Consider the following 17,897-nt stretch of genomic DNA (forward strand, 5'->3'; position numbering starts at 1 on the left):
CAGTGGTAGTCCCATGTAGAGTCCCAGTGGTAGCAGTATGTAGAGTCCCAGTGGTAGTAGCATGTAGAGTCCCAGTGGTAGCAGTATGTAGAGTCCCAGTGGTAGCAGTATGTAGAGTCTCAGTCGTAGCAGTAGGTAGAGTCCCAGTAGGAGCAGTATGTAGAGTCTCAGTAGTAGCAGTATGTAGAGTCCCAGTGGTAGCAGTATGTAGAGTCCCAGTGGTAGCAGTATGTAGAGTCCCAGTGGTAGCAGTATGTAGAGTCCCAGTAGCAGCAGCAGTAGTAGCAGTATGTAGAGTCCCAGTGGTAGTCCCAGTAGCAGCAGTTGAAGCCATTGCCCATCTGACCCATGTGGCATTGAACAGAAAGCCTGACTTCATAATCTTGACCCCCATCAGCACTTTTCACTCACTGTGTCCTATTCACCAAGCTGCACTATGATTAGAACTCACATGCCCACACCACCCCTGGCTATTGGCCCATCACCGCTCCACTGTAGGTCACAGTAGGCTCAGGTTAAGTGGTGCTGGCTCAATCTAGACAATGAAGGCAGCGTGCTTAATTCTAGTATTATGCTTTTAGGTTGAGGCTTACACACTGTATGCTCATACTGTACTTGTGTGTTGTGTTGGACACGTGCCGGCGTTCTCTAGACAGCTACACCCCGGCGTTCTCTAGATAGCTACACCCCGGCGTTCTCTAGATAGCTACACCCCGGCGTTCTCTAGATAGCTACACACCCGGCGTTCTCTAGCTACACCCGGCGTTCTCAGCTACACCCCGGCGTTCTCTAGATAGCTACACCCCGGCGTTCTCTAGGAAGCTACACCCGGCGTTCTCTAGGACAGCTACACCCCGGCGTTCTCTAGACAGCTACACCCCGGCGTTCTCTAGATAGCTACACCCCGGCGTTCTCTAGACAGCTACACCCCGGCGTTCTCTAGACAGCTACACCCCGGCGTTCTCTAGAAGCTACACCCCGGCGTTCTCTAGACAGCTACACCCCGGCGTTCTCTAGACAGCTACACCCCGGCGTTCTCTAGACAGCTACACCCCGGCGTTCTCTAGACAGCTACACCCCGGCGTTCTCTAGGAAGCTACACCCCGGCGTTCTCTAGACAGCTACACCCCGGCGTTCTCTAGGAAGCTACACCCCGGCGTTCTCTAGGAAGCTACACCCCGGCGTTCTCTAGGAGTTCTCTAGACAGCTACACCCCGGCGTTCTCTAGGAAGCTACACCCCGGCGTTCTCTAGAAGCTACACCCCGGCGTTCTCTAGGAAGCTACACCCGGCGTTCTCTAGAAAGCTACACCGGCGTTCTCTAGACAGCTACACCCCAGCGAAGCTACACCCCGGCGTTCTCTAGACAGCTACACCCCGGCGTTCTCTAGACAGCTACACCCGGCGTTCTCTAGACAGCTACACCCGGCGTTCTCTAGGAAGCTACACCCGGCGTTCTCTAGACAGAAGCTACACCCGGCGTTCTCTAGACAGCTACACCCGGCGTTCTCTAGGAAGCTACACCCGGCGTTCTCTAGACAGACAGTTCTCTACACCCCCGGCGTTCTCTAGACAGCTACACCCCGGCGTTCTCTAGGACCCCGGCGTTCTCTAGACAGCTACACCCGGCCCTCGACAGCGTTCTCTAGACAGCTACACCCCGGCGTTCTCTAGGAAGCTACACCCGGCGTTCTCTAGGAAGCTACACCCCGGCGTTCTCTAGGAAGCTACACCCCGGCGTTCTCTAGACAGCTACACCCCGGCGTTCTCTAGACAGCTACACCCCGGCGTTCTCTAGACAGCTACACCCCGGCGTTCTCTAGACAGCTACACCCCGGCGTTCTCTAGGAAGCTACACCCCGGCGTTCTCTAGACAGCTACACCCCGGCGTTCTCTAGGAAGCTACACCCGGCGTTCTCTAGGAAGCTACACCCGGCGTTCTCTAGGAAGCTACACCCGGCGTTCTCTAGGAAGCTACACCCCAGCGTTCTCTAGCTACACCCCGGCGTTCTCTAGAAGCTACACCCCGGCGTTCTCTAGGAAGCTACACCCCGGCGTTCTCTAGGAAGCTACACCCGGCGTTCTCTAGGAAGCTACACCCGGCGTTCTCTAGGTAGCACACCCGGCGTTCTCTAGGAAGCTACACCCGGCGTTCTCTAGGAAGCTACACCCGGCGTTCTCTAGGAAGCTACACCCCGGCGTTCTCTAGACAGCTACACCCCGGCGTTCTCTAGACAGCTACACCCCGGCGTTCTCTACACCCGGCGTTCTCTAGACAGCTACACCCCGGCGTTCTCTAGACAGCTACACCCCGGCGTTCTCTAGACAGCTACACCCGGCGTTCTCTAGACAGCTACACCCCGGCGTTCTCTAGACAGCTACACCCCGGCGTTCTCTAGACAGACAGCTACAGCTACACCCCGGCGTTCTCTAGACAGCTACACCCCGGCGTTCTCTAGACAGCTACAGTTCTACACACCCCGGCGTTCTCTAGACAGCTACACCCCGGCGTTCTCTAGACAGCTACACCCCGGCGTTCTCTAGACAGCTACACAGCTACACCCCGGCGTTCTCTAGACAGCTACACCCCGGCGTTCTCTAGGAAGCTACACCCGGCGTTCTCTAGGAAGCTACACCTGACGTGCTCAGCTCCTTAGCTACTTATTGTTGTATATTGATAAGGCATTATTAAGGAAAGAGCTTGCAAGTAAGCATTTCAAAGTGCCGTTTACACCCGCTGTATCGTGTGCATGTGACAAACGTTGATTTGACATACACTACTGTCATATGGCCTTACATAGACACTGAGGCAGTTACATACTACACACGAACAGCGCCTCACCTCCGGTGACCTCGCACATGGGGGTGATGGCCGAGTCGTCGGGGGGGACCCCCCCCAGTGGTTCAGGCTCTACAGTGGCGTGTCCAGGGATCCTCAGCACCAGGGAGAACAGACGCTGGTCCCAACGGAAAGGCTCCTTGGTCAGTTCACTGCCCGGCAGAGGAGTGGTCAGGGGAAGGTGGAGCTGGAGGAGAAAAGGGAGAAACCATTTGAATTACACAAGAAAGAGTTTGAGAGCGAGAGACGTTTATAACATGCAAACCTCACCGGACACTTGGTATAACAAATACATTTTACACATACCTGTACATGTTATTCAAATGATTTTACTCACAGCGCTGACTCACGTCAGCAAAGCCAAGCTCTAAAATAGAACTTGGTCCTACTTGACACACCCCCCCCCATCTACTCAGTTTTCAGGAGCATACAACCCCACGTGGGTATTTGACAGATGAACGAGGGGAGGTTATTCATATATATATATATAACTAACTAAGTCAGAGAACATCATTTGAAGTCATAAGAATTTAAGGTTGTAATTACCATTTTCAAAGTCATGTTCACCCATCCTTGAAATAAGTCTATACAACACACTGTCGTTGTTAGAATTTCTATATGGCAAAACAGAGATTGTGTTATAAGCAGTTCTAGGAGGACGTGCCACCCCCCCGCCCCCTTCCTTCCTTCACCAGTTAGCTGCCATAGAAACTACACCTAAACGACAGTTTATCAAAACTAATTTCACATCCAGACCTATAATGAAACAGATGCATCCTAAAGACAAGATTCAATTGACAATAGTCAGACAGGTGACAATATTATCAATATTTTTTTTTGGTTTTGCTTTGTGATGAGACTGCATGGAACGGAACGGAACGTACCAACAACAACTACAACAACTTTTTCCAAACTAGTCCGTCGTGCAGGTAAGACGTTTTGATTTCAGAAAGAGCAGGTTCAAAAAAAAAAAAAAAGGTTTCTAAAACACAGACCTTAACGGAATAATTCATTTCTTTTGGGGGTCTTAAGATTTGAATTGTGGTGTTTTTTTTCCGTCTCTACATATAACCTACTGTAACAGACTAATACAAAACTTTTTTTGGGTTGGTTCATCTTCTAAAAAACAAAATGGTAGGCCTGCCTACCTAAAACCTTCATGAACACAACGCAACTTTTTTTTTGTTTGTTGCAAAAGCAATATATGAAATGTATTTATTAGAGAGTGTTAGAATGCATTGGCTCAGAACGAACTGCTAGATATCCAGTTTTTGCAGGTGTTTTATAGTCCGAGTAGAACAAACAACAATCCCGGTACAAATTCTACAAAAAATTCAGCAAACAAAAAGGATTTTAGGTACAAATAAATAACCCAATGTTCATCTCCCAGGTCAAATTATCTAGCAATAGCAAGCTAGAGGAAATGGCCATGAATGTTTGCGTGTTTAACATTAAGTGACCACACAGTCTAAAATGGTCCCAGTAATAGTTGCTTTCAATATTTTATCCTGTAATGTCATGATCGCGTGTGTATGGAAGAAAAATGTAATAATTTATTATTTATTTTTTTAAATCAACATGTGCGTGGAAAGTGTCGTCAGCATGTCGCACTACTTTATGTCGCGCAACAACGCGTGTCACCGAGGGTGCAACGCTGCCGGTGTCACCGAGGGTGCAACGCTGCCGGTGTCAGAGGGTGCAACGCTGCCAGCGTCAGAGGGTGCAATGCTGCCACTGCATAAAAGGGCTGTGTTTTTGTCTAAAATGGTCCCAGTACTGGTTGATGGATGTGCTGGCCTACGTGACCACACAGTCTCCAATGGCCCCAGTACTGGTTGATATGCTGGCCTAAGTGACCACACAGTCTAAAATGGTCCCAGTACTGATTGATGTGCAGACCTGAGTGACCACACAGTCTAAAATGGTCCCAGTACTGGTTGATATGCTGGCCTAAGTGACCACACAGTCTAAAATGGTCCCAGTACTGGTTGATATGCTGGCCTAAGTGACCACACAGTCTAAAATGGTCCCAGTACTGGTTGATATGCTGGCCTAAGTGACCACACAGTCTAAAATGGTCCCAGTACTGGTTGATGGATGTGCTGGCCTAAGTGACCACACAGTCTAAAATGGTCCCAGTACTGGTTGATATGCTGGCCTAAGTGACCACACAGTCTAAAATGGTCCCAGTACTGGTTGATGGATGCTGGATGACCACACAGTCTAAAATGGTCCCAGTACCTGGCCTAGTGACCACACAGTCTAAAATGGTCCCAGTACTGGTTGATGGATGTGCTGGCCTAAGTGACCACACAGTCTAAAATGGTCCCAGTACTGGTTGATATGCTGGCCTAAGTGACCACACAGTCTAAAATGGTCCCAGTACTGGTTGATATGCTGGCCTAAGTGACCACACAGTCTAAAATGGTCCCAGTACTGGTTAATATGCTGGCCTAAGTGACCACACACACTCAAAATGGACCAACAGCTGGGGTGAGATTTCTTCAGCCTTTCACAAACAGTAGAGAGTGGAAACCACCACCCTGGCAACAAAATGCTGACATTGTATTGAGTATGGCTCAACACTGTGATCACTCATCGTCTTTAATGGTTGTGATTCACAGACACACGATGTCCACGATTTGAAAACTGCAACAGATGGAATGACGTCGAGGGACACACCCCGACGACAACCTAAAACGGCGTGCAGAAGCACACCAGCAACCCACTGTGTGTTTATTTCACGGCCAACCATCCCTGTAGCAGAGTCTAGCGCCCCCTTATTCCACACCGCCTTTTATTGCCCCGTGGTCTCTCAACTTCATAACTCTCCATCTTATCTCTATAAACCCAGGCTACCTCCATTTTCCCTATGCTGCTTCCTTCACTTGTTCTTCTCCTGACGTGATCACATCTAGACTCAGTAATACCTTTAAAAGGGTTGTGGTGTACCGTTTCTTCATTTTAAACCTATTTCCACCTGTGTCTGTCCTTCTCCTGTTGCTGCTTATTCTGGGGTTCAGACTGGATGTAGTGGTACATTGGCTTCTCACAACACAGATCCGTGTGGACGTGGCTGGGGTTGGACCCGGCTACATGGACCCGTGTGGACGTGGCTGGGGTTAGACACGGCTACATGGACCCGTGTCGACGTGGCTGGGGTTAGACCCGGCTACATGGACCCGTGTGGACGTGGCTGGGGTTAGACCCGGCCATGGACCCGTGTCGACGTGGCTGGATGGACCCGTGGCGTGGCTGGGGTTGGACCCGGCTACATGGACCCGTGTGGACGTGGCTGGGGTTAGACACGGCACGGACCCTGGACGTGGCTGGGGTTGGACACGGCTACACGGACCCGTGTGGACGTGGCTGGGGTTGGACCCGGCTACACGGACATGGACCCGTGGTGGACCCGTGTGGACGTGGCTGGGGTTAGACCGGCTACACGGACCCGTGTGGACGTGGCTGGGGTTAGACCCGGCTACACGGACCCGTGTGGACGTGGCTGGGGTTAGACCCGGCTACACGGACCCGTGTGGACGTGGCTGGGGTTAGACCCGGCTACACGGACCCGTGTGGACGTGGCTGGGGTTAGACACGGCTACATGGACCCGTGTGGACGTGGCTGGGGTTAGACCCGGCTACACGGACCCGTGTGGACGTGGCTGGGGTTGGACACGGCTACATGGACCCGTGTGGACGTGGCTGGGGTTAGACACGGCTACATGGACCCGTGTGGACGTGGCTGGGGTTAGACCCGGCTACATGGACCCGTGTGGACGTGGCTGGGGTTAGACACGGCTACATGGACCCGTGTGGACGTGGCTGGGGTTAGACACGGACCCGTGTGGACGTGGCATGGACCCATGGACCCGTGTGGACGTGGCTGGGGTTAGACCCGGCTACATGGACCCGTGTGGACGTGGCTGGGGTTAGACCCGGCTACACGGACCCGTGTGGACGTGGCTGGGGTTGGACACGGCTACATGGACCCGTGTGGACGTGGCTGGGGTTAGACACGGCTACATGGACCCGTGTGGACGTGGCTGGGGTTAGACCCGGCTACATGGACCCGTGTTGATATAGGGTGTTGACATAGCTGTGTATAGACATGCTATCCTTGTTTTAAGTCTGTGACGTGTCTATCTCATTCTCCAGGAGTTGACCTAGTATTTTAAATTTAACTTATAAATCCAATTTCTCCATTTGTAAATCATGCCAAATTCACATGCTCGTCGGAACTCTGAAATGTCCGACTTTTTTAAATTTTTATTTTACCTTTATTTAACCAGGCAAGTCAGTTAAGAACAAATTCTTATTTTCAATGACGGCCTGGAAACAGTGCCTGTTCAGGGGCAGAACGACAGATTTGTACCTTGTCAGCTCGGGGGTTTGAACTCGCAACCTTCCGGGTTACTAGTCCAACGCTCTAACCACTAGGCTACCCTGCCGCCCCTGTATAACGACTTGCTAACTGGTTGTCGTTATACAGGTGTCCCGTTCAACCAATTAGAAAGTCGGGTATTTCAGTTTCTTAGTGCCGACGTGAACTTGGTTTTACATTGTGTTATTTGTGCTGGTCTAATTCCTACAGAAGAATCTGTGCACTCTCAGATAGTAATCATATTTCATATGATGCTCTTTGACGTCCCAGGTTTATGGCGTTGATTAATACATTTTTCCGAATCTTTACTTCAAGTCAGATGTTTATACATTATGTGTGCATCGTTTACTATTTACATTTCTTTAAAACAAATGTCATTGTTGGGGGTTCAGGCGTTTGATGGGTTACTAGGTGCCTTCGTCAAAGCTTATTCACTCATGCTTATGGATACATTCTACAACGAGTTAATCTGGCACAATCTGCAACAGAACATGTCAAGTTAGTTAAAGCAATACAGAACTAATACAGCAGTGCTTTCTGAATGAGATTTCACCTCGCTCACGAAGTGGGCAGAAATAAGGGATTAAATAAAGACATCCACCAGCTGAAGGAGAAGAAGAGCTGGTATAATATAGGTCTGGTACTAATATCATCTAGCGAGCTCAGTGAGGGGGGAAAAAAAGTATTTGATCCCCTGCTGATTTTGTACATTTGCCCACTGATAAAGAAATGTTCAGTCTATAAATTTTAATGGTAGGTTTATTTGAACAGTGAGAGACAACAAAAAAATCCATTAAAACTATTATAAATGCTGGTCAAAAATGTTAGAAATTGATTTGCATTTTGAGGGAAATAAGTATTTGACCCCCTCTCAGTCAGAAAGATTCCTGGCTCCCAAGTGTCTTTTCTACAGGTAACGAGCTGAGATTAGAAGCACACTCTTAAAGGGAGGGCTCCTAATCTCAGCTTGTTACATGTATAAAAGACACCTGTCCACAGAAGCAATCAATCAGATTCCAAACTCTCCACCATGGCCAAGACCAAAGAGTTCTCCAAGGATGTCAGGGACAAGATTGTAGACCTACACAAGGCTGGAATGGGCTGCAAGACCATCGCCAAGCAGCTTGGTGAGAAGGTGACAACAGTTGCTGCGATTATTCGCAAATGGAAGAAACACAAAAGAACTGTCAATCTCCCTCGGCCTGGCGCTCCATGCTGGATCTCACCTCGTGGAGTTGCAATGATCATGAGAATGGTGAAGAATCAGCCCAGAACTACACGGGAGGATCTTGTCAATGATCTCAAGGCAGCTGGGACCATAGTCACCAAGAAAACAATTGGTAACACACTATGCCGTGAAGGACTGAAATCCTGCAGCGCCCGCAAGGTCCCACTGCTCAAGAAAGCACATATACATACCCATCTGAAGTTTGCCAATGAACATCTGAATGATTAAGATGACAACTGGGTGAAAGTGTTGTGGTCAGATGAGACCAAAATGGAGCTCTTTGGCATCAACTCAACGTGTTTGGAGGAGGAGGAATGCTGCCTATGACCCCAAGAACACCATCCCCACCGTCAAAAATGGAGGTGGTAACATTATGCTTTGGGGGCGTTTTTCTGCTAAGGGGACAGGACAACTTCACCGCATCAAAGGGACGATGGAAGGGGCCATGTACCGTCAAATCTTGGGTGAGAACCTCCTTCCCTCAGCCAGGGCATTGAAAATGGGTCGTGGATGGGTATTCCAGCATGACAATGACCCAAAACACACGGCCAAGGCAACAAATGAGTGGCTCAAGAAGAAGCACATTAAGGTCCTGGAGTGGCCTAGCCAGTCTCCAGACCTTAATCCCATAGACAATCTGTGGAGGGAGCTGAAGGTTCCAGTTGCCAAACGTCAGCCTCGAAACCTTAATGACTTGGAGAAGATCTGCAAAGAGTGGGACAAAATCCCTCCTGAGATGTGTGCAAACCTGGTGGCCGACTACAAGAAACGTCTGACCTCTGATTGCCAACAAGGGTTTTGCCAACAAGTACTAAGTCATGTTTTGCAGAGGGATCAAATACTTATTTCCCTCATTAAAATGCAAACCAAGTTAACATTTTTGACATGTGTTTTTTTTCCGGATTCTTTTGTTGTTATTGTCTCTCACTGTTCAAATAAACCATTAAAATTATAGACAGATCATTTCTTTGTCAGTGGGCAAACGTAGAATATCAGCAGGGGATCAAATCCCCCCCCCCCCATTGTATACAGCTTCTTTACTAAAAACGACCCTAATATTCATGGCACATAGTTTCAGACTCACATATCAGACTGCTACTAGGATAGAATTATGTACAAGACCAAATACACAAGACAAATATTAGCTAAAAATATAGAACAGTAAATGAAAAATGTTTAATATAATCTTTCACTTTGAATCAAGGTCGCTAGTAGCTAGCTAGCTGAACGCAAATGTGTCAGCCAGAGATGACGTGCAAGACCTCGCTACGGATTCATAGTCTTGCATGATGTCTACTTTCATGCTAATTAGCATTTTTACAATCAGTTGTAAATAGAGCCAAATATATTGATAAAAGTCACCTTTGTCCGAGAAAGATTTAGATGGTTACCAACAACGTCACGCCAGGGAAAGACAACATGAAACACACCTTGAAGTGGTTATCAAATCCACTATGGGAAAAATGTAGGGGGACAACAATTATTGGAACCATTTCAGTGTTTGACAGCTAGGTTTTATGGGTATTATGTCAACTGTGGGGCTCTATTGCGTGTTCATGTTAATGAGTCTGTTATTAAAGAAATGTGAAACAATGTATATTTGCTGCTTTTCATTAAATCATGTATGACAGGTTTGCGCGTGATTGTTTTAAAAATTATTCAAGCTGTCAATTTGGTTGTTGATCATTACTAGATAATGGCTGAATGGAAGCAAGTCCCCTGCAGATGTTCCAACATCTAGTGAAAAGTCTTCCCAGAAGAGTAGTCTGTTATAGCAGCAAAGGGGGGGACCAACTCCATATTAATGCCCATGATTCTGGAAAGAGATGTTCGACGAGCAAGTGTCCACAAACTGTTGGTCGTGTGGAGTATGAACACATAGGTAGGGATGAAGTAACAACATCAGTGCACTCACTAATACCCTTTTTGTTGAATGGAAGCAAATCCACACAGCAATGTTCCAACATCTAGTGGAAAGCCTTCCCAGAAGAGTGGAGGCTGTTATAGCAGCAATGTTCCAACATCTAGTGGAAAGCCTTCCCAGAAGAGTGGAGGCTGTTATAGCAGCAATGTTCCAACATCTAGTGGAAAGCCTTCCCAGAAGAGTGGAGGCTGTTATAGCAGCAATGTTCCAACATCTAGTGGAAAGCCTTCCCAGAAGAGTGGAGGCTGTTATAGCAGCAATGTTCCAACATCTAGTGGAAAGCCTTCCCAGAAGAGTGGAGGCTGTTATAGCAGCAATGTTCCAACATCTAGTGGAAAGCCTTCCCAGAAGAGTGGAGGCTGTTATAGCAGCAATGTTCCAACATCTAGTGGAAAGCCTTCCCAGAAGAAGAGGCTGTTATAGCAGCAATGTTCCAACATCTAGTGGAAAGCCTTCCCAGAAGAGTGGAGGCTGTTATAGCAGCAATGTTCCAACATCTAGTGGAAAGCCTTCCAGAAGAGTAGAGGCTGTTATAGCAGCAATGTCCCAACATCTAGTGGAAAGCCTTCCCAGAAGAGTGGAGGCTGTTATAGCAGCAATGTTCCAACATCTAGTGGAAAGCCTTCCCAGAAGAGTGGAGGCTGTTATAGCAGCAATGTTCCAACATCTAGTGGAAAGCCTTCCCAGAAGAGTAGAGGCTGTTATAGCAGCAATGTTCCAACATCTAGTGGAAAGCCTTCCCAGAAGAGTGGAGGCTGTTATAGCAGCAATGTTCCAACATCTAGTGGAAAGCCTTCCTAGAAGAGTAGAGGCTGTTATAGCAGAAAGTGGGGGTGGGGGGGACCAACCACATGAATGCCCATGATTTTGGAATGAGATGTTTGACGAGCAGGTGTCCACATACACTTAAAAAGTATGTAGGGAGTTTCGTTAGGCAAACAAAGCATGATGGATACGTTGCGTAGACTATGTGCGGTAAAGCAGGTTTATAGTCAATCTGGTTCCTGCATTGGCCGTACAGCATCTACTGCCGCTGTGGAATTCAGGGCATTTATACTTCTAGTTCTAGCTGAGCAAAGCTGTTATGAAGGAAGTTGTCAAGGAAGTGAGTGCGTTAACACAGAACCCTCAGAATTGTTACAAATATTGGGTGATGCACATCGTCGCCTCCTTCATACAGAGCCTCCGGACTGCATTGGCAGATAAAACATAAATATGGGCTTTATGCAAACCTCACCGGGCCACCGCAAAATAAATGACCCGAGCATCTGTGTATCCCAGCACTAAAATATAACTTTCATCTATTTGAGATGCTCCGGCATGTCCCCTCCTTATTGGATACCAGGAAGGTACAAACACACACTTAAAAAGTCAAATGAGGAGAGATTAATTGAAGATAACGAACATAAAAACTAACTTAGGTTTCCTGTTTTATCTGTGGATTAATAGTTGGAGAAAAGATTTCCAAGGAACCAGCCGAAAAGAGCACTATATGCATGTCAGGTTCAACTCCCAGGACAAACTAGCTAGCAACAGCTAAGCTGGCTAAATGACCATGAATCTTTCATGTGTGTTTCAACCTGCCCCAAAATCAATACAGTTGGTTGGGATATTTCAACCTGTGTGTCATGATCGTCTGGTGTGGATGGACAAAAATCAACACTCACTTTGCCGGTGGAGTCAGCAAGACAAACTGTCCTGCTGCATGGCCTATCAGGCGTCGATGGAGGCTCTCAGTATTCAGATTGATTGGTTATACAAGTTAGCCTACTGGCCAATCAACACTCTCCTTTCTGTGCAGGTCAGTCACATTCAGTGTTCTTTTCATAATGGACAAAATGCTACTGGTTACCTATTAATAGGCTACAGTCAGGCATCACATATTGGTGCCAATCTTTAGTAGTCCAATGCTGCTCCAATCGATGCTGAAATTTGATGTGCTGCTTACAAGTTGGAGATGATTGGCCAGAATAAGGGGCTGTGAAGAATCTCTAATAAAGGCTATTCTTATTCAACAAATGCTGTTCGGGTCTAATTTAAAAGGAAATAGACTAGGCTTAGTTGTATTCTTGATAATACAATTATTAACTGGTTAAACTAAAAAAGGAATTTAAATAAATGTTTTTTTTCTAGATGTATTTACTAAATGAATTAGGATCAGGCTAGGACATGTCGCCCCGTTTTTAATTCTGTCAGGAAGGAAACAGAAGCCTCCTGTGACTTGTTCAATGTCCTGCAGCTCAGAAAAAAAAAAAATTATAGACAAAGATAGTATAAGCTGTTCTCAGACAGGTTTAACCAGCCAGCTGTGTGTGTGTGTGTGTGTGTGTGTGTGTGTGTGTGTGTGCGCGCGCACCAGCCAGTGTGTGTGTGTGTGTGTGTGTGTGTGTGTACCAGTGTGTGTGTGTGCGCGTGTGTGCGTGCGTGCGTGTGTGTACCAGCCAGCGTGTGTGTGTGTGCGGGTGCACCAGCCAGCGTGTGTGTGTGTGTGTGTGTGTGGGTGCACCAGCCAGCGTGTCTGTGTGTGTGTGTGTGTGGGTGCACCAGCCAGCGTGTGTGTGTGTGTGTGTGTGTGTGTGTGTGTGTGAGGGTGCACCAGCCAGCGTGTGTGTGTGTGTGTGTGTGTGCGGGCGGACAATCGAGTCGTTTATGAAAGAGTTCACTTCTGCAGCATCCGCTGTAAAAATTATAACGCCTTGCGGTGGCTCTTCACATACAAACAGAGACAGAGAGTTGTCTGTTCAGCTGACCAACAGGAAGTACTCCTGATTGGCTGTGACCCTGGTCTCCACGGAAACCATGATGACTGACCTCATCCTGGACTCCGCCACTGCTGGTCAGCTTGTTGCCGTCGGTGATGGCCACTATGATGGACGGCTCCAGGAAAAAGGGATTCCTGCCCTGTGAAGAGAGAGAGAAGAAGAGGGAAGAAGAGAAAGAAAGAGAGAGAGAAAGAGAGAAAGAGAGAAAGAGAGAGAAAGAGAGAGAGAGAGAGAGAAAGAGAGAGAAAGAGAGAGAAAGAGAGAGAAAGAGCAAGAGCGAGAAAGGAGGAGAGAGAGAGAGAGAGAGAAGGAGGAGAGAGAGAAGGAGGAGAGAGAGAAGGAGGAGAGAGAGAAGGAGGAGAGAGTAAAGAGGTTAAAAAGGTGCACAAATAAATAAATACATCCAACTCAAAAGGACATGTGAAAGAAAGAGGAGCTGAGCCAAAATGTAAAGTTGTAATGAGCTTCCGGAGTGGCGAGGAAGGGTACGTGAGGTCTGGAGCAGTAACAGGAGTACATAGAGCACGGCTGCAACCTACAGGAGATGTGTGTTAGGAGGGTCAAGACACAGTCCATCATTATAGTGAACCTACAGGAGATGTGTGTTAGGAGGGTCAAGATACAGATCCATTATAGTGAACCTACAGGAGATGTGTGTTAGGGGGGTCAAGACACAGTCCATCATTATAGTGAACCTACAGGAGATGTGTGTTAGGAGGGTCAAGATACAGACAGTCCATTATAGTGAACCTACAGGAGATGTGTGTTAGGGGGGTCAAGACACAGTCCATCATTATAGTGAACCTACAGGAGATGTGTGTTAGGGGGTCAAGACACATTCCATCATTATAGTGAACCTACAGGAGATGTGTGTTAGGGGGTCAAGACACATTCCATCATTATAGTGAACCTACAGGAGATGTGTGTTAGGGGGTCAAGACACAGTCCATCATTATAGTGAACCTACAGGAGATGTGTGGTAGGGGGGTCAAGACACATTCCATCATTATAGTGAACCTACAGGAGATGTGTGTTAGGGGGTCAAGACACAGTCCATCATTATAGTGAACCTACAGGAGATGTGTGTTAGGAGGGTCAAGATACAGACAGTCCATTATAGTGAACCTACAGGAGATGTGTGTTAGGAGGGTCAAGATACAGACAGTCCATTATAGTGAACCTACAGGAGATGTGTGTTAGGGGGGTCAAGACACAGTCCATCATTATAGTGAACCTACAGGAGATGTGTGTTAGGGGGGTCAAGACACAGTCCATCATTATAGTGAACCTACAGGAGATGTGTGTTAGGAGGGTCAAGACACAGTCCATCATTATAGTGAACCTACAGGAGATGTGTGTTAGGAGGGTCAAGACACAGTCCATCATTATAGTGAACCTACAGGAGATGTGTGTTAGGAGGGTCAAGACACAGTCCATCATTATAGTGAACCTACAGGAGATGTGTGTTAGGGGGTCAAGACACAGTCCATCATTATAGTGAACCTACAGGAGATGTGTGTTAGGAGGGTCAAGACACAGTCCATCATTATAGTGAACCTACAGGAGATGTGTGTTAGGGGGGTCAAGACACAGTCCATCATTATAGTGAACCTACAGGAGATGTGTGTTAGGAGGGTCAAGACACAGTCCATCATTATAGTGAACCTACAGGAGATGTGTGTTAGGGGGGTCAAGACACAGTCCATCATTATAGTGAACCTACAGGAGATGTGTGTTAGGGGGGTCAAGACACAGTCCATCATTATAGTGAACCTACAGGAGATGTGTGTTAGGGGGGTCAAGACACAGTCCATCATTATAGTGAACCTACAGGAGATGTGTGTTAGGAGGGTCAAGATACAGACAGTCCATTATAGTGAACCTACAGGAGATGTGTGTTAGGGGGGTCAAGACACAGTCCATCATTATAGTGAACCTACAGGAGATGTGTGTTAGGAGGGTCAAGACACAGTCCATCATTATAGTGAACCTACAGGAGATGTGTGTTAGGGAGGGTCAAGACACAGTCCATCATTATAGTGAACCTACAGGAGATGTGTGTTAGGGGGGTCAAGACACAGTCCATCATTATAGTGAACCTACAGGAGATGTGTGTTAGGGAGGGTCAAGACACAGTCCATCATTATAGTGAACCTACAGGAGATGTGTGTTAGGGGGGTCAAGACACAGTCCATCATTATAGTGAACCTACAGGAGATGTGTGTTAGGGAGGGTCAAGACACAGTCCATCATTATAGTGAACCTACAGGAGATGTGTGTTAGGGGGTCAAGACACAGTCCATCATTATAGTGAACCTACAGGAGATGTGTGTTAGGAGGGTCAAGACACAGTCCATCATTATAGTGAACCTACAGGAGATGTGTGTTAGGAGGGTCAAGACACAGTCCATCATTATAGTGAACCTACAGGAGATGTGTGTTAGGAGGGTCAAGACACAGTCCATCATTATAGTGAACCTACAGGAGATGTGTGTTAGGAGGGTCAAGATACAGATCCTCATTATAGTGAACCTACAGGAGATGTGTGTTAGGAGGGTCAAGATACAGATCCTCATTATAGTGAACCTACAGGAGATGTGTGTTAGGGGGTCAAGACACAGTCCATCATTATAGTGAACCTACAGGAGATGTGTGTTAGGGGGGTCAAGACACAGTCCATCATTATAGTGAACCTACAGGAGATGTGTGTTAGGAGGGTCAAGATACAGACAGTCCATTATAGTGAACCTACAGGAGATGTGTGTTAGGAGGGTCAAGATACAGACAGTCCATTATAGTGAACCTACAGGAGATGTGTGTTAGGGGAGGGTCAAGGGAGAGAACGAAGAAAACAGAGCGACAACAACATCTAACAGGGGATGGTTTGATAGGGGTGGGTGGGGGTTAATGAGCGTCAGGGGAGGAGAAACAGTAACAGTATGAATAGACAGTCTGTAGGGACAGTGCAGCAGAGACAGCACCAACACTTGACAAAAACAAAGACTCATCTGTGTGTGTGTGTCTATACTCTCCAGTCAAACCTACACACACACATATATATATAAACCACTCTACCTTGCACACTCATAACACTGAGTTTGCACATTAAGTTGATGCACTTAGAAAAACCCTCTTCCTCATAGCAAACTGCATAGGCCTATAGCCTTCAGCATAGGTCCTGTATAATCCTGCTGGCTCCAGAGACCAGTGGGAGGGGGGGACCACGACATCCTAGCAGTTCTATCCTCCTCTTAGTGTACACTAAGGTAAAACACTAGCCCGAGGACAACATGATGCTATGATGCACTATGGTCAAGATGGTCTCTACCAAGCCATAACAACAACTCACTGCTATCCTGATACCCTCTCTCTCTCTCCCTCTCAAAAGGAGCTACATATGTCCAGGAATGTAGCTCTCCTCTTGAGGTTTACAGTCATTTCCCCCACTGGTGAATGTTCCTAATCAAAATGGACAAAGATCTTTTTCCCTTCCAAATGTTCATCGTGACACCAGAGTGTGTTTTTTTGTTGTTGTTTGTGCCGAGTAATAAATTGCGACTTCCATAAAACGGGAGTAAAAGGAAACGTACCACCATTTACAGACCGACTATGGTATCCATGACAACCTGGAGTTCCCTTTCAGAATGGTACTAATGACATCCTATTCAACACCCACTTAGCATGCTAATGTTTCTCAAAATGAACTCCTAGCCAGAGAAAACCCCCGCGGGGGGGGGGGGCGACGTCGGCTTATATTGTTTATAAACATTAGAAAAAACACAAAACATTAAAAATAGAACGAAGCCACATATTTATTCAGATCCTCATTTGAGTCGTTAAGTTTCATTATTGCTTCACACAACATAGAAACGGTTATCGGCGCATCACGTCAGTGCGACTGATCTGATCCACTGGCCTGACAGAGTCAGGTGTGGGTGGTATAGTGTATCCCGTGGATCCGTTGGTCTAGGATCAGTAGGCTGGGAGTGAGTCTGTGGCACGTTGCCAGGTCTGTTAAAATTCAGACGGACGGGTAATTAGATCTCTATTAGCCGGGTTGCCATGTTGTGCGGTCCATCAAACCAGTCAGTCAAATCAGCCCTATGGGCTCTGGTCAAAAGGTAGGGCACTATATAGTACATAGGTCACCATTTAGGATACATAGTTAACTACTAGTGACTAACTGGCATTTCACCCGGCTGTATTATAGGGCACTATGAGACATTACATTAAAAACCTCACTGGCTAAAGAGCTTAAAAAAATAAAAATAAAGACTTCATGCTGTAGACATGTAGGTAAACTAGCAGATATGTTATTCTCCCTGCAGCAGGGCTCTCCAACCCTGTTCCTGGAGAGCTACTGTCCTGTAGGTTTATGCTCCAACCCTGTTCCTGGAGAGCTACTGTCCTGTAGGTTTATGCTCCAACCCTGTTCCTGGAGAGCTACTGTCCTGTAGGTTTATGCTCCAACCCTGTTCCTGGAGAGCTACTGTCCTGTAGGTTTATGCTCCAACCCTGTTCCTGGAGAGCTACTGTCCTGTAGGTTTATGCTCCAACCCTGTTCCTGGAGAGCTACTGTCCTGTAGGTTTATGCTCCAACCCTGTTCCTGGAGAGCTACTGTCCTGTAGGTTTATGCTCCAACCCTGTTCCTGGAGAGCTACTGTCCTGTAGGTTTATGCTCCAACCCTGTTCCTGGAGAGCTACTGTCCTGTAGGTTTTTGCTCCAACCCTGCTCCCGGAGAGCTACTGTCCTGTAGGTT

The 17,897-nt window shown here is 47.2% G+C and overlaps 1 protein-coding gene and 1 long non-coding RNA gene across 2 annotated transcripts in view; both read right to left on the bottom strand.

The window, feature by feature from the left end:
* Positions 1-17,897, bottom strand: part of ints6 (integrator complex subunit 6) — a 63,395-nt gene that overhangs the window by 39,818 nt on the left and 5,680 nt on the right. Inside the window, exons 4-5 of the mRNA XM_052523079.1 lie at positions 13,186-13,275; positions 2,842-3,025 (exon numbers count right to left, since the gene is read on the bottom strand). Coding sequence (XP_052379039.1) covers positions 2,842-3,025; positions 13,186-13,275 — 274 coding nt within the window. The remainder of the gene's footprint in view (positions 1-2,841; positions 3,026-13,185; positions 13,276-17,897) is intronic.
* LOC127931189 (uncharacterized) lies at positions 13,817-15,576 on the bottom strand. The gene is made up of 4 exons (XR_008140276.1): positions 15,453-15,576; positions 14,748-15,126; positions 14,479-14,532; positions 13,817-13,831 (listed from the first exon to the last, which is right to left on the bottom strand). It is a non-coding gene; the product is annotated as an uncharacterized LOC127931189 (long non-coding RNA).

The sequence above is a fragment of the Oncorhynchus keta genome, chromosome 7, assembly GCF_023373465.1.
Source record: "Oncorhynchus keta strain PuntledgeMale-10-30-2019 chromosome 7, Oket_V2, whole genome shotgun sequence".
Lineage (NCBI taxonomy): Eukaryota > Metazoa > Chordata > Actinopteri > Salmoniformes > Salmonidae > Oncorhynchus > Oncorhynchus keta.